Genomic DNA, 26,314 nt, shown 5'->3' with positions numbered 1-26,314 from the left:
TACATTAATTCCACACCCGAAAAGACCCTCAACAAGTTGGCCCTTCTGAAGAGGACCACAACAATATAATAACAAAAAAAAACAATGAAAAATACAAAAAAATATAAAGTATTAACAAAACTATTAGTGTAACACACATAGAGAACAATTAATACTTATAAGCACATTATGCAATAACAACTTATAAACGAAAACACATTAACAATTTAGAAACGCCTGAACAAAACACACAAGGCAACAGGCATGTATTGGTGTTGATGAAGAGAGAGCCAAGGAGCGGCATAGTTGGCTGGTTTCAAAAAGTATACTCAACTCACATTATGGAATAATAAATCTGTGAACCCCGATCTAAATGAACCGAGGGACTTAGCTATTAAAGCACTTGGTAGGGAATTATATAACGAGACCGCAGAATACGTAAATGATCGTCGATATAAAGAGGTCTTATATTGAGGTAGATATAACTGATTAATATTTCGAGTGTCTAATTAGTTTGTGTACAAAGGTAGCCAAATACAGTCTACGGCGTTCATACATATTAAGCCACTTCAATTCTTTAAGCCAAGGTATGCTCCCCTCTATCCAGAGAACAAATAAAACGTACACATGAATTTTGAATCTTCTGTATTCTGGAAGAGGAGTGCACGTCAAGACAAGGTTCATAGACAATGTCAGCATAGTTGGCATGGCTAAGAACCAAACTGTCACATAGGCTACGTTTCAATGCTTGACTCATAATATTTTTGTTCCTATACAATCCCCTCAATGCTGTATAACTTTTCTGCACAATCGAATTGACATGATTTCGAAATCTCAAATCACAATCTATAGCCAAACCCAAATTCTTGACAGTTTTTAATGGATGGATTATTTCGTTATTCAGTTTAATGGATAATCCCTTTGCTAAGGGTACCCTACCAAAACAAATCATTTGAGTTTTGCTAAGATTCAATCAGCGCCAGCGGTGTAAATAAGGAACAAGAGTGGTCCCAAAATGGAACCCTGAGGTACACCCCTAGAAACCATCCGACTGAGCGACTATCTATTAAACAAATAACTGCCAACCAGTTCCACAACATTTTCCGAAAACCCGTAATAATGAAGCTTTGCCAGTAAAAGACCATGCCCCAAGGTGTCAAATGCCTTAGTATAATCTAATAAAAGCAGACATGGACATATTCTAAAATGTAAAACCTCTGACGAGGGGTAGGGGACTCAAAAAACAATCTTTTAGGATGTTTTTTGAGTCCCCTACCCCTCGTCAGAGATTTTACATTGATATAAATATGTACTCACACTGGGTTGGAGAGCGTTTAGACATGACTAAAAGTTTATTTGGTATGACCTGCTTTTGTGTGAACTATCAATTCAGAAAATTAGTCTCTCGTGAATCCTATAGTTTCCAAACCCTAGAACACTGCAAAATAAAACACTAGTTCACCACAATACACCAAAACACTTTACTTTTAACACTGGACGAGCGTTTCGCTAACCATGTTAGCGTCATCAACAGATGCTAATTAATAAGGCAATAAAGGTATTTCCAAAGGATTTAGCATTTGCATCGCCATCAGACAAAAACCTTCGCTAGAGAAAAAATCTTTTGTGTTCAATTATTATTAATTCGGAATTGTGGCCAAAAATAGCCGGTGACTTAACAACGCCGTGCCGCCGACAATTTGCATGCACATTCGATCGTGATGCAAGCAATTTATGCAATTGTCAGCCCCGACGAAATTCATTGAATCAAACGATAATTGTGCGATTTGCGAATGGCGAGGCCGCAACCGACCATATGTTGCCTCGTCGAAATGCCGCAAACGCTTCGCGATAAATATTAAAATGTTATTAAGTCGCTTTAGGACATTTATTAATAATGCATTAACCGTTCGAGAGCGGCGGTTTATTCAAATAATGCGAAAATTGACGGCAATCGCGACAAATTACCTTATTTGTTTCGCGCTCTCTTTGAAATTCATGATCAAAATCGAATATGTCGGAACTCGATACGGTTGACAACATAGAAATACCATGAGGCTACAGTGCTGTCACTAACATTACAATGTCAGAATCCTATACATCACCGGAATCTATCTTGGTCCAGAGCTACCAGCACTGGGAATACCCAAATGATATAACACTGTAACCTTCTTTGTTGGACGTTTTATACCAGCTTAGAGCATTTTAAAATACCGTATGATCGAATAAAAACGTCGTCAGCGATGGCTATGAAATGAAGATCGCTGTCATTTTACACAGGGTGGCCCATCGAAAACGTTCCTCAAGGCATAACGGCCAGGGTAATTTTTTTTTTCAAAAAATCCAAAAACACGTCAATTTTGTTTGTGAGGGGGACAACTTTTGCCCCAAAAATGATTGCAAAATCTTTAACCGTTTAAGCGGGGCTGTCATCCCCCAACTTTTTTCAAATGGGCAGGAGGGTCAAGTGGCGTCGCAATGAAAAGAGCTTTTTATTCTCTATATTTCCTCGCTTCGTTTTTGAAAATCGGTCGAGTCATTGAGAAAATACGAGGGATTGAAATTTAAAAAGTTTATTTAAACATTTATCAGAGTAAATGATAAGGATAAATTCCTTCGACCAATTTACTGTTTTTTCTTATTATTTTTAGATGTTTACGCATTTTTTCACTTGCCACAAGGTTGAACGATCAGGTGCGGTAGTTGCTAGATAGCTGTTCTGTGACTTGTGCGTTGAAGTTCTTCTCAATATCGTTAAACTGACCTACAATGGAATTTGCAAAAATACCAGCCCATACGTTCAATTCCTGAAAAAATATTATCATTCGCCACTCGTTCACTCATAGTTTCACAAAATTGCGACGATCAAAAATCGTCTTCGTTGAGTTCTTGTACCAACTGAATTTTGTACGGGTGGAACTTGTGTTTTTGTAATATCCTTTGGACACTTGTAGGATTCACGCCGGTCTCATTGGCTAATTTTCTTGTACTCAGCGTACTATCTATGGCAACTTGGCCCAATACGAATACCTCCATAGCTTCATTTACTACAGGATTTTCCCTCTGCCTCTTTTTATTCATAACGGAACCAGTTTCGCGAAATTTTGCTACTAACTAGCGAACAATTTTGCCATAAAGGTGTTTGTCAGGATGGCATTCATTGAATATCTGCGCAACCCGATACATTCATTATTTTTAAAATAAAGTTCGATTATTTCCACTTTTTATGCAAGTGAGTACACCATAATTGTTAAAAAGTTTAACGATATTGAGAAGAACTTCAACGCACAAGTCACAGAACAGCTATCTAGCAACTACCGCACCTGATCGTTCAACCTTGTGGCAAGTGAAAAAATGCGTAAACATAAATAATAAGAAAAAACAGCAAATTGGTCGAAGGAATTTTTCCTTATCATTTACTCTGATGAATGTTTAAATAAACTTTTCAAATTTCAATCCTTCATATTTTCTCAATGACTCGACCGATTTTCAAAAACGAGACCGGAAAGTATAGAGAATAGAAAACCCTTTTCATTGCGGTACCACTTGACCCCTCTTCTCATTTAAAAAAAAAATGGGGATGACACCCCCGCTTAGAGGGTTGAAGATTTTGCAATCATTTTCGGGGCAAAAGTTGTCCCCCTCTCAAACAAAATTAACGTGTTTTTGAATTTTCTGAAAAAAAAATTACCCTGGCCGTTATGCCTTGCGGAACGTTTTCGATGGGCCACCCCGTATATAAAATTATATGGAAAATGTCATCGATCGTCATTTCATAGCCATCGCTGACGCCGTTTTTATTCGATCATACGGTATCTCTACAATGTTAAGCTAAGCAGATCTACATCCTATATCTATTTTCAAAATTCTAAAAAGTATTATATATAAATATTGGAATAGGTCCATATTTATCTTATAAAAATATTGATTATGATGTCGAGCTTATCGGTGAAGTATTTTCGTTATTTGTCACACAAGTATGTTTCGAAATTTTCACTATCAAATTTGACATATTGACAGCTTATTTAAAGCAAGGGAAGTCATATGGAAACTGTATAATCAATATATTTACAAATAAGAAGCACTTTCAAGGTAATCTAAGAAAAATATCGATTTGTCGCACCCACTTAGTGTAATTGTCCGTTTCGTGAAATGGATATCCACTTCGCGAACTGAAACTAACCAGTTCGCGAACCAAACCTAACCTAACCTAACCAGTTCGGGAAGTGGATATCCATTTCATGAAACGGACAATTACACTAAGTGGATGTGACAGATTCACATTTTCGTTAGATACTTCAAAAATATTCTAAGAAATATATTGATTCACATTTTCAATATTTGGACCATAAAATGATTAAAAATGGAAGTAGTAGATATTCTAAAAATTATCATTAAAAAATATTTAATTAAGAAAGCAAAAAACACAAAAACATATAATTACTCGAATAACAAAGCATTATATTCTTGATGAACAAAGAATAATATTGAGTAATCACTCTGTTATCAATGTTATCAATACTAACTTCTCAACAGCTGTGAGACACAAAATGAAAAAAAAACATAAATTTAAATATGAAAACAATAATTATTTCCATAAATATCATAATTCATAGTGTATTTGTACGTATAAGAAATTTAAATTGATATCTTATGCAAAAATGAAGATCAATTTCTTTTATATTTTTACTGTACCGAATTTTAAGAAACCTTAAATAACATACCAACTATATAATTAATACAATAAGGAGTCATGAAGAAACGACAAGATTAACAGTTAATGATACTTTTTAAACTCCATATAAGCGGTAATCTCGAAACCATCAGAAAGAAAAATGGTTATTATTGGGCGAAATTATACGTAATTATACAGAGTGTCCAACGATGAAGAGACGGACACACACGAATTTTTATTTTGAATTTCCTAAAATATTTATTCTTCGTAAAAGCTTCTGTATTAAAAAAATATGCAGAAATCTTTTCTCAGAGCTCATTTTTAACAATTCTTATAAAGCTTATAGTAAACATAAGACTATAAACCTTAAGACTTTTTTGTTTAAATGTATTATCTTTCAATAATCATATCTTGCGTTAATCACAGTGCTGTGTTATTTATTAGATTGTCTTTTCTGTCTAGTAGTTCGTTGTACATTCATTACTTTAGTTTTTGCTAAATTCATTTTGAGACACACTTTATTGCTGGCTGTATTTAGTTCGTTAATTTGTGCTTGTAGTTCTTCAGGACTATTGGCAATTAGACTTATTAATGGTTAAGATATTTTCCATCTATTTTTAATCGTTTGTTGGTCCAGTCCAGTTGACGGAAGATTTCTTCTAGTGTTGCTGTAAACCAGTTGGGAACTTTGGGGTTGTTTTATATAGCGATGGGAACTATCGAATGAATTAGACTATCGAATGGTTACTGAATGAATGATTTCAACTATCGAATGGTTTTATTCGAATAAAATCATTCATTCATTTGTATACGAAAGCATATGTGACAACCTCGCCGTGCGACTAAATGGTTATCGTTGAGCCACGACTATCGAATGCTTTTGATAAATGAAATTTAGTATTCGTTTGATTTTTGTGTGCGTCAGTGCATTATTAGTTCTTCCAAATTTTTATAACTTCACCTTATAAATACTGTGCTATTTTTTGCGTTTATTAAAATATTTAAAATACTAAAATAGTAGTTTTTTTTAATTGACGATTGTGTGCGTGTGCAGGTGTCAAAATTTTTCCGAAAATTTGTGTGATTTTCCGTAGCCCGATCTTTCAATTATTTTATTTTATATGGTCTATAGGTCTATTTTTTAATGGGAAATTTTGAGAAGTAGCAATTTTTAAGAGAGATGAACTAACGAATTAATTTTAAAAATACATATTTGTATTTTAGATGTTTTAATAATACGAATTAGTTGAACTTAATAATCATATTTAAGTAATGTGGTTAAGTAAATGGGGGGTTCTCGAACTCAAACTATGGGGTGAGAAAATTAAATTGAAAGTTTTACACGTGCCAATTTAAAAAAAAAAGTTAACAATGTTTGTTTTTTGTTTGTACTAATTCTCTTACATGTAGTTTTTTGCGAAGAAATATTTCATTTATTTTTTAAAGTAAATGCCAGTAAAAGTAAATATTATTTTTAAATAGTAATATAAAGTACCTAATATAAATAATTTTGATTTTTAATTTTTTATTTATATTTTTCTTCCATTACACTGCATGCTTAGAAAATTAATAAATGTTTATATTTCATGATTTTAAAGTTTGTTGTTAATATAACAAATTAGTTCTGTAATTATTATTATTTAATAAACCAACGTTGACACAAAAAATTTAAAGACTGTATTATTTTTAAATAGGATCTAATATAAATAATTTTGACATCTAATTTGTTGTTTATATTTTGCTACTACGTAAAAAAATGTTTATATTAAATTATTTTAAATTTTGTTGTTATAGGTATAACAAATTATTACTGTTATTATTATTTTTATTAAACCAGTCTTTGCTTAAAAACATTAAAAATCATTTTCCTACATCCAAAATATTTTATTATCTAACCTAACCTAACCTAACAACAGAATATTAATAAAAAATGCAAAATATTTATACATACTATCGCTAACTAACTAAAGCCAAACAATAATATTCTTTGCTAATATCAACTAATACCAATATATGGCAACAGCGCCCTTCATAATGTATTTTCTGTGTAAATACTAGCACCTCAATAAAAAAAATAATGTGTCCTTATCTTTATATGACTCCGCAAAAAATCAAAGATGCCGGCTTCTTTCATAGCATTGCCACCGACCGCTGTCGGATTTCTCGGAAAGAAACCTACGTCGCCGGGCGACAACTAAAATCCAGTTAATATTTTATTATAATCGATCCTGACGAATAAATGAATTTGATAAATGAATGAATTTTATAAATGAATGGTTTTTGCTCCCGAATTACTAGAATACAATATTTCAAGGCAGATGACGCATCTATTCGATAATTTTTATTCGAATAGTTTTCAACGAATGTTTTTTTACTAGCTATCGAATTATTCGAATGAATTGCAACTATCGAATGTTTCGATAGTATTCATTCGATAATTCCCACTACTAGTTTTATATACCATTATATTACAGGGTGGGTCAAACTCGACGCTTTTAAATGGAAACACCCTTTCCTATAGGAGATAGACGAAATCTAATATCGGTGTCTGGAGCTTAATTTTCATCAAAAACATTATGGTGAAAACTGCACATCAATATCTGTTACCGTTTCGGAGTTACGGGGTGTTTTTCAAAAATGTGCATTTTTAACAAATCGCTGTTACTTTTTTACTATGGAAAATTTTGTATTTCTATGAAAACATTTCCAAAGCACCTTTTTACGTAGAATTTAATGGTTTAAGTATAATTTTTTAAAATTAATAATTTAAGAGTTATCAACAGAAAAATTGATTTTTTATTTGGGACACCCTCTATATTTTTAATTAACTGAAAAGAATTTAAAATTACCTTTCCAAAAATATAGCACACTTGATATTTTGTTATAATCGCCTTCGAAATACAGAATTTTTAAAAGTTCGCCACTTTTAACTAGTAGGGTTTGGACCCCTTATTGATTATATGCCCTTAATGGAACTCGAGAACATATTTTTCCAGCAAGACGACGCACCGCCTCTGAACGCTGAAGTTATCAGTAAATTTTTGCAGCCAATTTAAAGAATAATTGAATAGCTAACCAAGATTCTAGCCGTTGGCCCTCGGGGCCGCCTGACGCCTGACTTAGTGCCCATGGAACTAATCCTATGGATATATTTGCGGAAGAATAAAGGTTCCTTATTCTTCCGTATAATCTAGACAAGAATTAGAAATACTTAGCAGTTATGAGAGGGTATCTTTCACCCCTACTGAGTTAATGAATTCCGCGTTATTAATTTCCCGAAATGTCCAAAAACTGCCCCGTCTGTCCATAACAGAAGACGGTCGATATGTCGAACACCTGTAGTAAAATCTCATGTCTCGGTTTGCTATTTATTTTTATTGTTATTATATAGTTTAAATGTGTTAATGTTGGTTAAATATAGTTTAAAATTCTCTCATTGCAAATATTATTTTCGTTTTAATTGATGCTCACAGCTAGAATTTTTTTGCATTACAGCCGGTGCCGTTCAAAGCCTACTTATTTAAAGCGGGCGAATTTTTATTTACTCTATATCTCGAAGAGGAATCGAGCAAAATATCAAGTGTGTTATATTTTCGGAAAGGTAATTTTAAATTATTTTCAATAAATTAAAAATATACAGCGTGTCCCATATAAAAAATCAAATTTTCTGTTGATAATTCTTAAATTATTAATTTTAAAAAATTATACTTAAACGATTAAACTCTACGTAAAAAGGTGCTTTGGAAATGTTTTCATAAAAATACAAAATTTTCCATAGCATAAAAGTTATAGCGATTTGTTAAAAATGCATATTTTTGAAAAACACCCCGTAACTCCGAAACGGTAACAGATATCGATATGCTGTTTTCACCATCATGTTTTTGACAAAAATTGAGCTCCAGACACCGATATTAGTTTTTGTCTATCTCCTATAGAAAAGGGTGTTTCCATTTAAAAGCGTCGAATTTGACCCACCGTGTACATATATACTTTTGCTTCGTCTTCTTTGTGGATACCTCTCTCCTCTTAACTTGTATACATTATACACGATTAAACAACTTAAAATTAAAATATTTTTCATATTACATGCTTAAATCTGATTATATATCCTCAGATACTTTTATTAAATTCTTAAATTTGAAAAACTAGGTGAAAAATAACCTAGTGCCACATATAAATCTCTCTCCTTTAATAAAATTAAAACAGTCTCCAAAAAACATGAATTAAAAAGAGTTTCTGTATGAATTATGTTGGGACACCCTGTATTAAAAGCATTATCTTTAACCAGGTAAACGTTTCACTTACGCAAAATTTTGTAAACACCGTTGACCCACAAAGGAAATACCTCCCAAACCTATAATTATACAAAACGATCTTGCCGACCAACTACCAGAATTAAATATGGAGTTTTTAATGTCCATTTTCAATGTTACCGCTGCTGGGTCCAGGCAGCCCAGGCTAGAACCATAGCCACTGATTTATAGCAGATAATGCCAGCCAGCATTGAGCAAAATGCGGCAGATAATCCAATAATTTGAGGGTATTTAAACGTTCAGAGGCGAATCATGCAAAGTTGTTGCTAAGATGACAAAAAAGAATCGCCAGCATTTATAAAATATTACTTACAAATTAGTCAAGAATGACCTGTTTTACGTCTATTTAAATAAGTTGTATGGCAAGGGATTACATAGGTAAATGTTCTAATTACAAGCATAAAAAATAAATTATTCGATTTGTCTTTATATGGCAATTTAGTGAATTCACTAAATTCTAAAATCATTTGACATTAGTTGACAGTTGATCATAGGTTGCGTAGTACATTTGCGAGTAATTTATAATTATAAACTTGCATAAGTTAATAATGTAAAAGAAGATAATGTTATAATAATTATATAAATATTGATAATATTAAATACCTATACTTAACATAAAAGTAAAATTTATCTAATGCAGTCTAGCAAGTCTATAAACCTCTACTATTGTTTCACATAAAACACTAATTTTTTATATCACCAAAAATACATACACTTAACAATAATCTGAAAAATGTACTTAATATTATCAAAGGTTTAATGTTTAATTATCTAAAAAAGCTATACAATGACTTTTAATATAAACTGACAAAGAAAATGTGACAGTATTAATATAATTTTCAGAATTTTGGATAAGAAGATTAAAAATATTAGGCTACGTGACGGTATTAAACAATTCTATCATTTTATCAGATATTAAGAAGAGGGAATTATATTTTTATAAAAATTATCAAGTATTAATTATTGTAACAATATTAGAAAACTTGGTTCTTATCTAACAGTTACTTTTATTATTTGTTGTTAAAATACCACTATACTACTACTATACTACTATTTATATTACGAAAATGTGTGATTACAATTATGTATATAACAGCATAATTTATTTATATAAATATATTTAAATATGATAAAGTTTTTTTAGAAAATTAAGTATTTAGGGGTTTTAGGTGTTTGTTTATTCAGTTTATCTAGTGCAATTGATTGGCACAAATTTCATGTTCGAAAAATGCAGATGATAAGTATGGTAAATATGTCAGGGCAAGGAAAAATGTTATACAAATGTTATACAATATTTTTATTATAAAAATATTGTATAAAGATCTAGTTCAAAGCAGTGGGTAAATATTTTGGCCAGATAGGAATATTATACAAATAACTATGATATAATTTGTAAATTGTGTAAACTGTCTATATTGTTCTGAAGTATTAGCGGATTTTCATCAAACGGGCAAAACTACGACAAAGCAGAGATTGTCTTTTTCAACAAAACAGCAACTGGGGTTTTCAAGATGAGGAACATTTTGGATATTTTGTTTCGTCAACAACGAAAAGTTCCGAAGGATCAAAGCGTTTCTGTGTTTTGTCTGTGTTTTTATAGAGTTCGCTTGCCACTCAACTGTCCAGTTGGTTTTTCTATGTGTATTTCGTGTGTGCATCTAATCAATTAAAACATTTAACAAGTTTAGTTTCCCAATGGATAATACTGGATATGCTTATAAAAATTATGAAAGGATGATCTTAGTTCTCTATTGATATGTAGGTCAGCATTGATCGAGTAGGTAATAGTCGATTTAAAACATTTAAGAGTCACAAAAAAATAATTACGCTGTACTTTCGGGTCGCTCCCAGGGGTCGGGTAAAGCGGGTGTGTGGCCGAAGGAAATATATATTATATTTCAGAAATCTGCCTAAAGCTTAGCCCAATCTTGTCGTGTTAAGCCACACCCAAAATTTCAAACACACGTGCTTTGATTAAGGCTTGAATAAAGTTTGCATAGCTTCAACATTTGCATTAAAATAGCGAGTAATTTGTTACAAAATCATATAAATTATAGATCACTGTAATCACAAAACTTCAATCTATTTCTGTATTGTAACGGAATTTTAAATTATGTCTTTATTTTCGAGAAAATTTAGTCCAAACCTAAGGAATATTTTGTTGATGTTTGACCATAAAAATCTTAAAAATAATGAAGTTGTCTAAAAATGTACTACAATAATACGTGTTAGAAATTCAATATTTAAAGATGCATATTTTACATTTTAAAAAGGAACCAATAAATGATCCTTTTGCACTCGGTCGGCGGACCTTATCTTAATTTCTTCTGGGAAAAAGTTTTATGGCCTCTTGGCAATGGCTTTAAGGGTTTCGCCAGATGCGTGTGTTAGAAAGTAGTTAGTTGTAACTTAAAATATCTTTCACTGAATTTCTTCACTGAAAACTATATTATAGGCTGTGGCATTATAATATCCACGTAAACTATTATATTTGTCGAAATTTGACGTTATCCTTGTGGAATTTTTACATCGCCGGTTTTGAGGCAGGCTGGCTTGTCTGAGACGGTCTGAGTATTTTCGGCGCCGGAAGAAGAAAAAGAAGAAGAAGACGGAAAGAGCCGATCTGAAACGAGACCGCGGGGTGCAAACCTAAATCATTTGTACTTCTGACACTTAATTAAAGGCGAAGGCACTGATACGAGGTGGCGCAGTGGCGTACCATTAAAATTAGATGATTGATCCCCATTTTAAGATCCCCATAAAACAGTATTTTTGTTTTTCGATATCGTTATGTAAGCTTATTCAGAACCTCGCAATTAGTGGAAAAAATTAGTGGTTTCAATTACACTTTATACTTTTTAGTTTACGATCATTCACAATGTCTAAAAAATACAATTAAAATTAATAGAATATCCTAGCAACAGCTTGCGGTAGTCAGTTGTAATATTTAGCTTCTTAAACAATCAACTTTTGATTTCTAACCACAATTTCTCTTGAAGGAAGATAATCAAAGGCCAAAGTTATATTTCTGGCAAATTTTGAAGTATAATTAGTGGAAAAGTTAAAAGTTTGATAACTTTTTCTACTAATTGAAAATGTCTACCACTAATTTTGACGTTCTGAATGCTTACATTGAAACTAAAGGAACAAACTTCTACGCTAATTGAAACCACTAGTTTATTCCACTAATTGCGAGGTTCTGAATGAAGCTTATTTGTTAAAACAACGGTAGAAATAAAAGTATAAATAATAATTTTGTAATATTTCAAATATTGTTTTAAAATATTAAATCGATTATGAAAATAAAATTTTGCAACGAATAATTGAAAAACATTGTAATAATTAAGAGACAAGATTATTTTTGTTGTGTATTGTTTTGTAATAGAAATGTAAACATAGGTACGTAGTTAGAATGTGGGGTAATTTGCATACAAATTGAAATCCTACATGAAAAACTCTCCTTCTTCGCGATCTTTGTCGTTATTTCGCTTTTCCTTTCACTCAGTATAACAATGTTAGTTTGCTTCAGTCATAAAAAATAATGAATCTATCTTTGCATAAATTGAGAATAACTCATTTTTAATTATCGGTAGCTGCTCCTTAAAAAAAACGAAACTGTGGGAAACAATGTTCAGTTTAAGAGAAAAAAAAATAGATTTATTGTTATGAGACAAGCTTATTAGAAAAAAAAACAGAATATAATTAAGAATATATGACTTATCTTGACAACATTTTTTAATTAGTATTTAGCCACTGAGACAGAAAAGCAAAAAATAAAATTATATTTTTTTATACAGGGTGTCCCAGAAATAAGTGCAAGTATTTTAATTGGTAGTATAGTTCAACCCCAGAAATACGCCTATGAGGGTTTTTTCGCGAAAAAATTTATTTGAAAATTCGGAATTTTTTTGTAATTTTTTTTAGTTTTTATTTAAAAAATAATTCTTGATAATATGGCAACATAGATAGTAGATTAAATTTACAAGAAAGAAAATCCAGAAAAGATCCAGTGGTTCCCAAAATTTTAGCAAAAAAACATTTTTTTTTGGAAATTTTCGAAGTAAAATAACTCCGTTATTTTGGACTTATTTGAAAAACGATAAAGAGAAAATACATGTTTCTTTTATCGAGATCTATCACCCCCTTAAAATACTCGCACTTATTTCTGGGACACCCTGTATAATTCCATTTCATGTACTTTAAAATTCTATATACCTCGTTCTTATTTTTTGTAGGCTGATTTTGTTTTATTTCTAAGCAATTTGTAGCTAAACTATTTGACATTATAGCCTCTTTTTGAATTAAACATTCCCATCTATCTATTGTACGAGGGAAACCTAAATGTTGATATTTTGGCCAAAGTTTGAAACATACTTTTGAACAAGGCAGTAACGATTTACAGCAATTGTAGCATTATGTGCATGCCTTTGCTTTTGGTCCTAATCAACACATGGGTAAAATAGTGTTTATAGTTTTTGTAATGTTACTGTCATTGAAAAGTCATGTTATTATTAGTTTGTTGATAGTTACTCTAGCACCGAGGCGACAGAAACAGGTATGGTGAGAAAAATATGACACGCTGTTAAAATCTCGCTGAAACTAGAAGACGATGAAGGTTTTTAATTAAATTAAATTCAGTGAGTTCAAAAATGCAATTGATTTCATATAAATTATTTCGGAAACATTGCCTGACGGAGAATAATTGAGAAGAAATCGTATAGGCAATATCATCGGGGTATTTAAGGTATAGAACCTGACCCATTTCATATATATCCTCATCAGAAACAGAAGGATTCTGCTTGATTCACGATAGCATGTGATAGATATGGAAATGAAGCCCCGGCCCCCCGAGGGCCCGGGCCCGTGTGCTTCGCACACACGGCACATCGATAGTTACGCCACTGGTTTAGGTCCAGAGGTTGAACTCTACCATGTTAAATTAAAATAACAATGGCCGATACAACTATCTGAATAATAATAATAATACAACTTTACAATGATAATGACATCGGTGTGACTATAAGGACCAAAAGCAAAGGGCATACCTTTAATGCTAAAATTGTTGAAAAGTGTCACTGTTGTCTTCAAAAGCGAATATCTCCAATAAAAATAAAGCTATTGAGATGAATAAAAAAGAGATTATTGAGAAAAGATGCACCTTGATGAGAAAGTGGCCTTTAAATTTTTTACTTTGTCAAACAATTCTACAGGGTGTTCCAAACTTTCGACAAAATAAAAGGAGGCTAAAAAGTAAAATAATAATTTAGAATTCCGAGAATAAAATAATATATTGAACTTTAGAATACATGAAAATTTTAAGGTCAGATTTTCTGCCGGTCAGTGCATTTCATTGGTGAAATGTCCAGATGTTTTCGAGAAATGTATATAGATATATTTATATGACTTTGTTCTTAAACTAAACGGCCCAAAATTTATGACTTAGTCCATCATTCTAACGATTTTGTATACGAAATAAGATTGTTTATTACTGCGGTTGTGTAATTCGACTTTATTACTACGCATTTCGTTGGTCCGTGGGCAGTGCATCTGCGTCTGGGAAACCTCAGGAAAACTCTTTCCAGATCGAATAATAGAAACAGATGTGCGGCAATCTCTGGGAAATCTAATTAAATTTAGGCGCTCCTGCTTTCACTCCGATAAACAATGACTGCATTTTGTTTTCAGGCCAGTGCCTCCAGTCTTTGTATTTTTTTGGGTAAATTTATTAATTTCCAGAAATAAATAATAATACACTCTTCCTGGAAAGCTTGACAGATACAGGAATGACTGTATATTATTTTAGGACCAGTGCCATATTTTTTGTACGGAGCGTTCAACAATGATGAAATAGATTTTTCTGACTGACTCTGATTTGACTGATTATTCTCATTTTAATTGTTTGGTGAACAAATTTGAACATTTATCGTCTGTTATCTAGTGATATACATTCTTTGGTAGATATTGTTATTGGTAGAATTTTAATTAACGTCATATTTTTTGCTGGTTTAAAAATTTAAAGAAGCACAAAATTTATTTACTTCAATGCTACGTAAAGGGTGATAATAGTTGGGGAAAATGTGATACTTTAATGAATATAAAAAATAAAAAATATGACGTTAATCAAAATTAATAATTACCATCTATCAAAGAAAGAAATCGAAATGATATTACCATAGAAACGCCTTTTGATTTTTAGGACTTTTTATGAGGAAAACTTTACTCCAGGCTGAGACTCCGATTCACAGAAGGTAACGAATCCCTTAGAATATTTTTATTCGGAAAATATATGGGGCACCGATATTTAAATGTGTTAGAGTGAGACAACTTTCTAATTTATTTTCATAAGACAAAGAAAGATTGACGATTTTTTTTGTTGAATTTTATTCGCAGCTTTTATGAACGATTCGGCTAACTGTTCCATCAAAACGGTGCGGATTATTGAATGAATTTATTATCGTTATACGTTTATTAGAATATTCAGTCTGATGCAATCGTCATCTTTCCTGAATCGGACTATACAAACTTTATAAATTAATGGAATTTTTATATCAATACAATCCTCATTAATGTATTTCACTTTTTTGGTAGTTCAATCAAAACGTCCACGGTTATATAAACGAACGAAAGAGTAATAATAGTTTTTTAATCTGGCTACGGTGAAATACCTACCCTGGGACGGTAAATATTTTTGTCGGTAAGGTAAATTTGTTTATAAGTAAGAGTCAATGAAAAGTTAAAAGCTGTTTTCCGTTTGGGTTCTAACGTAGTGGCGTTTTACAAAACTCTTTATTTTTTAACAAACTGCTCGAATAACTTCCTACCGCCTAAAGTGATGTGAGAATTATTTTTCGATCTTGTGGTACGGATGACTGACCAAATCCGATATTTTTCTATTTGTTTCTAAAGAGAATAATTTACAAAGTACGTGTATATTAGGAGTATAAATATATTCTAAACACGTCAATATTCCACTACTTTAACCGGAAATGAGGTCACCATTGAACTCACATCTATTTACAAGCCAAGATTAGTTTATTTTCATTGTGTCTTATCGAGAAACATATCGGACTGATATCAGTATCAGTTATTCCTCTTATCGCGCCTAAAACGCTCTCATGTACGCTATTTGAGTATTCGCCTTCGGAATGTGAGTACGTAGGTACTTGGGTTATGTAGAATGTAGAATGTTTAGGAGGGGAGTTAATCACCGCGACCTTATAGATCTATTGTGTGTTACCCTTTCTTGAGTTATAACGAGTTATAATTCATCATACAGTCTCAGGGCTTTAAGAAAAGCCAGTATCTGAGACGGCTCCACAGAGGCCAGCTCTCCATCCTCGACATCAGACGTACCATGGCACGAATGGTCGTCGTCTCGGCGCACTCAGTGATAAGGTGTTCTGGTGTTTCCCCATTTTCCCCACAAAATCTGCATTCGCCGTTGTTTCTCAGTTACAGCCTACTGAGGTGTTCGTTTAGGAGACAGTATCCTGTTAGAAACCCCGTGACAATCCGAAGATTGTTTTTACTTAAATCAAGGAAAACCTTTGATTTTTCTCGGTCATAAGTTCTAAGGGACTTTTTCGAGTGTCTTAGACCGTTGGAGGACACCCATTCCAAGTTACGGATGGAGTCTTCCAGATTCTTCAGTTCCGCTTTCAGTTGGTTCCCGTTTGGAAAACAGAACGGTTCTGGTCCAGTTAGTGGAGTGTTCGCTCCTTTTCTAGCTAGATCATTTGCTTTTTCATTGCCTTCTATCCCTTGGTGAGCAGGCACCCAGAGTAGGAGGACTTTATTTTCTTTGCCTAATTTGTTGAGCTTCTCTAGGCATTCTTTGACCAACTTCGAATTGATGGTTACTGAGTTGATCGCGTTAAGTGCTGCTTGACTATTGGATAGGATGGCAATTTCCTGTTTTCGATAGTTCCTATCTAAGATAAATTGTACGCATTTTTCGATAGCGCAAATTTCTGCCTGAAGGATACTGGGGTAGGTGCCCCTTGGTTCGGAGTACTCAGTTTTCGGCCCAAATACTCTTATCCCTGTCTTCTATCCCTCTCTGTCCTCTATCCCTGTCTACTTAGGTTATAGATCGGCTCCTAAACTAAAAGGAGGGAACTATTGGAGATTAAGTCTGCGTAATAAAGACGGAGAAATCTTCATTTCAAATATCGTGGGTAACTTTTGGACTGACCATCTGCAGGTAATATCAGCGCTGACCAATAACACAGCCTATTGAGTAGACAGCCTGTTGACTTTGCTAGTTTTTTAGCACGCCTGTTCTCGTACACATCCACGCAGTCAGAGCACCAGATTTGATAATTTTTATAAACGGAGCTTCAATGGAGCTCAGAATCCGACATTTTATAAACCATATATCGAATATCTAGGTAGATGCATTTCATGGCATCATGACCATCTTCAGCTTATTCAACCATTTCCGATTATGGTATAGCCTCCCTCACATATTTAGATAATCTCTTTGTAATTGGGCCCATTGTTGGCTATGCGAGCTCAAGTTATCCCTGCTAATTTCCTAATATCATGTCTCATCGTAGGTTTCTCTCTCAGGTCTCTTCTTCTAGCTCTCTTAATTCCTATTGTCCGTCCTTCTCGCTAGGTGTCCTGCCCATTGCCACTTGAGGGATTTGATTCTGTAGATATCTATTACCTGGGTCTTTTGTCATGTCCAGTTTATTCTTTTAAGGTCTTTCTTGGTTATTTCCAGCATATTTCATTCCATCGAGCTTTGCACTACCTGCAGTTTCTTTTCTGTTTTAAGTGTCCAGATTTCGCATGCATAGTTCATGACTGGTAGTATACATTGGTCGAATGTTTTTTTCTTTAAATAAAGTGGTGGTGGCTGCCATCTATGTTAATAGCCCTAAGTCGACTGGCTGTTTATTAAATAGGCTGTGCCAATAGGGTAAAAATTGCGATAAATAAACAGTGGTTTCTAAGGTATACCTTCCGGTCGTTTGAAACCAGGTATGCTGTATCATTTCTATGTTAAATCTAAGAGAACCATTGTTGAGAATTCGCCTTCGGAATGTGGGTACTAGATTATGGATCGGTACCTACACGCTCACACGAGTCGCGGTACGTGAAAATGCAACGTTGCATCGTCCTCGAGCCACAACAATAAGGCGATCTCGTGATACCGGTACCCACGACCACCTCCCGTCATCTGAAATATATCATTAAAACCGACACCTTTATACCAGCATCCCCGCGGTGACGACTGCGTTCTCGTATCCACCTCCAGGGACGATTTTTTAACCTGTTTATATTTTTTATATTGCAGCGTTAACTACAAACAGTTCACAACAAAGTGTCACTGTTAAGTATAATACCACAATGAAATATGTTATTAAATAATAATAAGAAGAAAGTAAAAAATATTGATCAATTATTAAAGACACTAAAACTGTTAATCAATAAAACTAGTACTGTATTTTTATTTTTCTACTTGCTATATTAAAATTATTAGTATTTTTAGTTGATCCGTCGCGACGGATCAGCTAAAAATAATAATAATATCAATATGACGCGTCGTATACGGCCAGCGTTCTGACTGATAAAATAACACTTCCGCTGCACCCGGTAAACGTACAAATTTTTTGTCACCTCGAAGGGTCACGGGCCGCCTTTGAAGTCAAAATAACAATAGAATTCCTTAGAGTGGCCAACTGGTATGTATTCTTTAAACTGTGATAATACTCTCGAAAATAAAAGCGGTATCAGAGATGGCTTGGAAATGAAGATCGCTATTGCTGAAATTATACCTGAGGAATGTCATACAAAAGTTATTTAACAGAGTTGTTTAATTTAAAAAGTATATATTATATTTAACAATGATATTAGATTAGATTCCTAGAGATAGCTATCGGCCTGATCCACTGCGACCTTCTCAGATCTATGACATATCGTCATCATATCTCTAACAATGACAGTCCTAATTGCCAATAGTCCTGAAGAACTACAAGCACAAATTAACGAACTAAATACAGCCAGCAACCAAGTAAGGCTCAAAATGAATTTAACCAAAACTAAAGTAATGTATAATGAACTAGTAGACAGAAAAGACATTCTAATAAATAACACAAAACTGGAAATAGTAGAAGAATATATAATATTATATTGGGATAACTAAAACACAGCCCGGGATCTCTACTACCTACCAGAAATTAACAGAAGAATTAAGTTAGCATGGAGGAAGAAACTCAATCATATTCAAATCTAGAATGCCACTTTATCTAAAGAACAAACCATTCAGCCAATGTGTACTACCAGTCATGACCAATGCATGCGAAACCTGGACACTTAAAACGGACATTATAAGGAAACTGTAGGTCGCACAACGCTCAATGGAACGAAATATGCTGGGAATAACCAAGAAAGACCGTAAAAGAATAGAATGTCAATAGATGTCATCCACAGAATCAAATCCCTCAAGTGGCAATGGGCAGGACACCTGGCAAGAAGGACGGACAACAAATGGACCACATTTAACACACGTGCTAAAGAGAGCTAAAAAATGCATTTTTTTTTATAAAATGGATGACAATGAAACAAAATCTGAACCATTTGCACCAAGTAAATCAGTTTATCAGACATCTGAAAGGTCTGATTCTATCGATTCTGAAAGTATAGTTTGATTTATTATTATTTTCACTATTACTACATCAATAAGTTAGGCTGTTTTTCTTACAAATACTTAGATATCTGATGTTGATCTGAATAAAACTGCACGAGGAAGAAAAATCTTATCATTTCAATAGACGTAACGTAACACACTCTAAAAAGGCAACACATGAAAGATCTTCTTCCCATTATCCCGCCTATATACCATAATTTTTATAAAAATCGAAGAAAACACTATTAATAGACAATGTGAAGTCAACAAATCCCTTAATGATGAAGAAAAATGTACCGATGATCCAATTTATATCTAAAATATTTTCAGTGATAAAACCAGTCAAAAAAAGTATAAACAAACATTCTTAAAAATGACCACAATTGTATTTTGAGTTACTTTAGTTTGCAATTATACAATTTAAAACATAAAGCATTGTCTTCAGTTTTCTTCACCAGCATGTTTTATTTTAATTAAGTAACATTAAAAAACTTTAACTCTCATTTTCTCCATAATTATCTTCTAGGACTTGGTCCAGTTCACTTCTCAACCTCTCATATCTTTTATAGAAATCTGGAACACAGTTGCCTCCACGAGCTCGTCCTCGCGCTTATCGAACATTAGGATCTTCGAAACGATGATTACAGGGTCTTAATTTATGATGGGCAAGGGTGTTCGAGTAGTAATTTAGGCTGCTCTATACCTTCAGCCGTCCACAAAGGTAACCTTCATCTCTCTTCCCCCTTCATACAAAGATCCACTCTACCACGGCGCGCTCCTTCTAACCCATAGATCAGCCCGAAGGTTACAAATAAAGAGGAAAAAGAATAGAGAGGCACCGAATTGCACGCGATGTTCGGTAGGTTATCTAAAGGTGTTAAGTTTGGCATGTTCGGCGGCCAAGCAATATACGGCTGTTAACAGATTTATTGTTTTAATTTTCTGATGCACTAATGCTATTGAAAATAGGGGAAATACATAGACTGCGTCGATATAGTGGTTAATTTTAGAACGATAATAAACATATTAGTCAAAAAGAAAACAGTTTATATGGTAGATATGATTATTTTTAGCTTGCAAAGCAAATTCTAGGAAATTTTATAGATGTAGAGATAAAAACAAGGTGCATATCGTCAGTTTGATGCAAAACTACCATTAAATAAATTTTGTTGATGAAAATGGACTTATGTCATGTCCTAAAGGTTTATATATGTAGTAGCTTATGATCGATCTCAGAAACACATAAGGTTTTTTCGCCAAAAAAAATTGAAAAATTTAGATTTATTATAAAAAACATTTGGAGATTTTTAGTTAAATAACATAATTTCATGATAATATTTATGGCAACATAGGTAGTAGATTAAATTTACAAGAAAGAGAATCTAGAAAGGATCCAGTTGTTGTTCTCAAAATTTAAGCAAAAAATCCTTTTTTTTTAATTTTCAAAGTATAATAACTCGGTTATTTTGGACTTATTTCAAAAAGGGTAAAGATAAAATATTTGTTTTATCAAGATCAACCAGCCTTGAAAATATTTGCAGTTATTTAAGACTCATCCTCTATATGTTCTAAAGACTTCTCGATATCACACGGGACTTACATTTTATCGCCGAATCCGAACAGCAATATTTGAAAGCAGTGTCACCACATAAAATTTAGCAAATTCTCTATATCATTGCTTCAAAATTTCCTCTGGTAATCCCTAACTTTTTATAATCTCAGAGTAACTAATGCAATATTGTCGGTAATATCAATAGTTAGAACAATAATTCGCGTTCGTTAGTCAGAACTTTTGTATATATCCAAAGTAAGTATTTTAGCAACCTAAATTCTAATTTTACCTTCCAGTCCCATTTTAAGTAGTGCTGTTTTCTCACCTGAAACAATAAAAAATAAATTATCAGTACAGCAAAGACAAAATAAATAACAAAAAAAGTGAAATAACAATTAAAACTGACAAATTCCTTCCGACATATACCTCTTGTTCTAACTGTAACCTTGTAAAGAAATTAACCAGATCTATCACTCGAATCTCAAACTTAACGATAATTAACAAAAACAATGAAACAATTATGCAATAAGCCCAAGCGTTAAAAAATATCAGATTAGGTTTATTAAAACAGTAGTCTCATTCATTTTAAGCTTCGAACGCTTTGTATTTTTTATAACCAATTAGCGTAGCAATAATAGCTCAATTTGTTCCTATTTTAAATATGTATCTGCAACAAAATAAACGGAACAAATATATTAGTTGTTTGGTGGTTTTGGATTTGTAGTAAAATGTATGAATAATAGGTGTAAAGTGATTGTGTGAAATTCCATTTAACGTGTATAAAAATTATGTCACTGGTTTGGCTATAAACTTTCGGTTTGGAGTAATACAATTCGAATTGAAATTGTAAAATGTATTGATTTACGTTTACTTTTGTTTATTGCCCACGATAAATAAATAAAATATTTTATTACATGCACATGGTATATACAGGGTGGTCCGAAGTGTATTCCGGAAACTTCGGCAGCACATCCTGCATATAAAAATAAGTAAAAAAGTTCGTATAAAAATATGTCCTAAAATGCTTAGTTTCAGAGATACAGGGTGTAGAAGTTTCATTTTTATTTGATTTTTTTTTGAACTCCCAGGCACCAATTTTCATCCAAATATTGACGTTACTTCAGAAATTATTTGGAAAAAATCGAAATAAAAATGAAACTTCTACACCATGTATTTCCGAAACTAAGCATTTTAGGACATACATTTATACGAACTTTTTTACTTATTTTTACCTGCAGAATATGCTGCCGAAGTTTCCGGAATACAATTGGGACTACCCTGTATAATTTCATACCACTCAATCATATTTCTTAGAATTACCATAATGACTGATTCAAGGATTATACTTTAAAAAGTTCTTTTCAATGTTGTAGGACTTTAATTTCCGATGATAGCAAGTATCAATAAATGATGTGAAATATATTCTTGGGCCGACATTGTGACCCTGGAGTGTTACCAAGTATAAACTAAACTAAATCCTAAAACTACTGGTCTTATAGGTATATTATTAAAGCAAATCATTCATCAACAAGTTGAGTACAGTCAAGCGTCACGTTGTCCACTGAGAATGTCCGCATTGGTACGTTTTATTAGTGCTTGTCATATTGTGGAAATTCCCATACTTGGATAGCTAAAGACATCATTATTACCAGGAAAAAGAAACCTTTTTCATATCTAGCAATAATGACATCTTTAGCCGTCCAAGAATCGAAAGTGTCTGTATTTTTGACATTAATAGCAGATTTATAGATCAGTACCAGATGTATGCCATTTCTCCAATAATTTTTTCTTCGCTGTGTTCCAGTGCCGTATCTAGAGGTTGACTCTGGGAAAGGTAGTGAAAATATTGAGGTAAAGTAGATTTAAGTTAAATATTCAGGTTAAATTTACGCTGAAAGGTATTGCAAAATAAAACACTAATTCACCACAATATACCAAAGCACTTTACTTTTGCACTAGACGTGCATTTGATGCGCAGCAGATGATTAAAACTAGTTTTAATGCTGATGATGCTAACATGGTTAGCGAAACAAGCGTTTAGTGCAAAATAAAGTGTTTAGGTATATTGTGGCGAATTAGTGTTTTATTTTTCTGTTATAACAGCAAAGGTTCCAACCCCCAACTGTAATCTGGAAGGTATTGTATTGTGGCTGTGGAAAAATAAACTTGGACTGGTCTATATTTTCTACTTTGAAGGGTCTTATCTCGTAATTTCTTTGTGGCAATTTTATCTTTTATCATATTTGAAGGGCAAGGGAAAAACACGATGTTACAAAAGTCATTTACAGAGAAAACGATGATTTAATATTGCAAAATATTATGTCAAAGGTACAAAAAAACTATTACTGTATGCGTTATTATTTGGACATAGTTTATTATATTCTATAACAATTAGAATGTGCTTGGTTCATAGTGAGTTCAGGTTTAAACCAAGTTCAAAATTAGAATAGGATTTTCAATGACTTTTTATCTTCGAACATATAGGTAGATCATACATAGTTTATTAACAATAATAATACATAGTTTATTAACGTAGTTTTCATGTAATTAATGAACGGGAAAAGGCGTAGTTTTTGAAGAAAAACTACACGTAGTTAAACAGGTAAATTACGTCTTAATTAACTACTTCCGAACCCTGCTTGTACAATACTATATCAGCATTTATACACTTATGAGTGATAATACTGCAGTGATTTATGTTTTAAACTTGAGTTTATTTCAGATGTCGTATGTTATTGTACAAATAGCTTTCGGTCCTTCGACTGCAAGTTAGGTATTTGAAAACTACGCCACTGTTGCCGCCCATTCGCTATTTTAGTTCGCCATTTGGCCATCGTAGACATTTCCAGACGACCGCGCGCGCGCCTTCAGAAAAAGATGACATAACTGAGCGTCAGTCACATCTGCGATCTTGACTTAAAATAGGCCGAAGCACCTGCGCTATTTACTTGTCATTATTTATAGAACGGGTCGGTCGTCTTGGACTTTTGGCCGTTTTGTTTTGTCTACTACTATTCGGTCGACTAGCGTTCGACGGTACCGCCCCTTCGTAATCCGGACCACCCTATTGTTGATTTTTTTATGAATCTAAATGTTCAAGCTTTTTTTCATTAATGTTCAAAGATTCAAAGATATTTGTGTAGTTGTCAGTGTTAACTTCTGTAGTCCTAGGACTATATTTTCTTCAGTTTCAATCTTATGCTATAATTCTTTGTGTTCTTCTTCACCATGATGTTGTAAATTCTTAATTTTATTATCTTGAAACTTAAATTCGTCCATTTTGATTCCATCCAGTTCGAAAGGACCCGCTCCAGGAAAGTTTTTGTCGTTATAATTCGCTTTTAATATATTCTTTTGACGATAATAATGCTATTTAATAACGAATTCATACTTCTTCAGCTAATGGTAAACTGCTGATGGACACATTTCATCCAGTTCGAAAAGACCCACTCCAGGAAACTTTTCTCATTATAATTCGCTTTTAATATATTCTTTTGATGATAATAATATTACTTAATAATAAATTTATACCCCCCCCCCCACCGAAGAATCATACTTTTTCAGCTAATGGTAAACTGCCGATGGTCACATTCCATCCAGTTCGAAAGGACCAACTCCAGGAAAGTTTTCTCGTTATAATTCGCTTTTAATATATTCTTTTGATGATAATAATGTTATTTAATAATGAATTTATACCCCCCAATCGAAGAATCATACTTCTTCAGCTAATGGTAAACTGCCGATGGTCACATTCCATCCAGTTCGAAAGGATCCATTCCAGGAAAGTTTTCTCGTTATAATTGGCTTTTAATATATTCTTTTGATGATAATAATGTTATTTAATAATGAATTTATACCCCACAACCGAAGAATAATGCTTCTTCAACTAGTGGTAAACTGCTGATGGACACATGCCATCCAGTTCAAAAAGTCCCACTCCACGAAAGTTTTTTCATTTTAATTCGCTTTTAATATATTCTTTTGATGATAATAACGTTATTTAAGAATGAATTTATACCCCCCAACCGAAGAATCATACTTCTTCAGCTAATGGTAAACTGCCGATGGACACATTCCATCCAGTTCGAAAAGACCCACTCCACGAAAGTTTTCTCGTTTTAATTCGCTTTTAATCTATTCTTTTGATGATAATAACGTTATTTAATAATGAATTTATACCCCCCAAAGGAAGAATCATACCTCTTCAGCTAATGGTAAACTGCCGATAGACACATTCCATCCAGTTCGAAAGGAGCAACTCCAGGAAAGTTTTCTCGTTATAATTCGCTTTTAATATATTCTTGTGATGATAATAAGGTTATTTAATAATGAATTTATACCCCCCAACCGAAGAATCATACTTCTTCAGCTAATGGTAAACTGCCGATGGACACATTCCATCCAGTTCTAAAGGACCCACTACAGGAAAGTTTTCTCGTTATAATTCGCTTTTAAGATATTCTTTTGATGATAATAATGTTATTTAATAATGAATTCATACCACCCAACCGAAGAATCATACTTCTTCAGCTAATGGTAAACTGCCGATGGACACATTCCATCCAGTTCGAAAGGACCCACTCCAGGAAAAGTTTCTCATTATAATTCGCTTTTAATATATTCTTTTGATGATAATAATGTTATTTAATAATTAATTTATACCACCCAACCGAAGAATCATACTTCTTCAGCTAATGGTAAACTGCCGATGGTCACATTCCATCCAGTTCGAAAGGATCCATTCCAGGAAAGATTTCTCGTTATAATTCGCTTTTAATATATTCTTTTGATGATAATAATGTTATTTAATAATAAATTTATACCCCACAACCGAAGAATCATGCTTCTTCAGCTAGTGGTAAACTGCTGATGGTCACATTCCATCCAGTTCGAAAGGACCCACTCCAGGAAACTTTTCCCATTATAATTCGCTTTTAATATATTCTTTTGATGATAATAATGTTATTTAATAATGAATTCATACCCCCCAACCGAAGAATAATACTTCTTCAGCTAATGGTAAACTGCCGATGGACACATTCCATCCAGTTCGAAAGGACCCACATCAGGAAACTTTTCTCATTATAATTCGCTTTTAATATATTCTTTTGATGATAATAATGTTATTTAATAATAAATTTATACCCCCCAACCGAAGA

The 26,314-nt window shown here is 33.0% G+C and overlaps 1 protein-coding gene across 3 annotated transcripts in view; it reads right to left on the bottom strand.

The window, feature by feature from the left end:
• The window catches only part of LOC115886483 (bone morphogenetic protein receptor type-1B), a 233,300-nt gene that overhangs the window by 63,122 nt on the left and 143,864 nt on the right, over positions 1-26,314 (bottom strand). The window contains exon 2 of one of the 3 annotated variants that reach the window (XM_030905654.1): positions 21,445-21,480. The exons of the other annotated variants lie outside the window; for them this stretch is intronic. Coding sequence (XP_030761514.1) covers positions 21,445-21,480 — 36 coding nt within the window. The remainder of the gene's footprint in view (positions 1-21,444; positions 21,481-26,314) is intronic. 3 annotated transcript variants of the gene reach the window in all.

The sequence above is a fragment of the Sitophilus oryzae genome, unplaced genomic scaffold (genome assembly GCF_002938485.1).
Source record: "Sitophilus oryzae breed Bouriz unplaced genomic scaffold, Soryzae_2.0 scaffold_490_pilon_pilon, whole genome shotgun sequence".
Classification (NCBI taxonomy): Eukaryota; Metazoa; Arthropoda; class Insecta; order Coleoptera; family Curculionidae; genus Sitophilus; species Sitophilus oryzae.
Note: the sequence above shows the minus strand (reverse complement) of the source record. Positions and strands in the feature narration are given on the sequence as shown.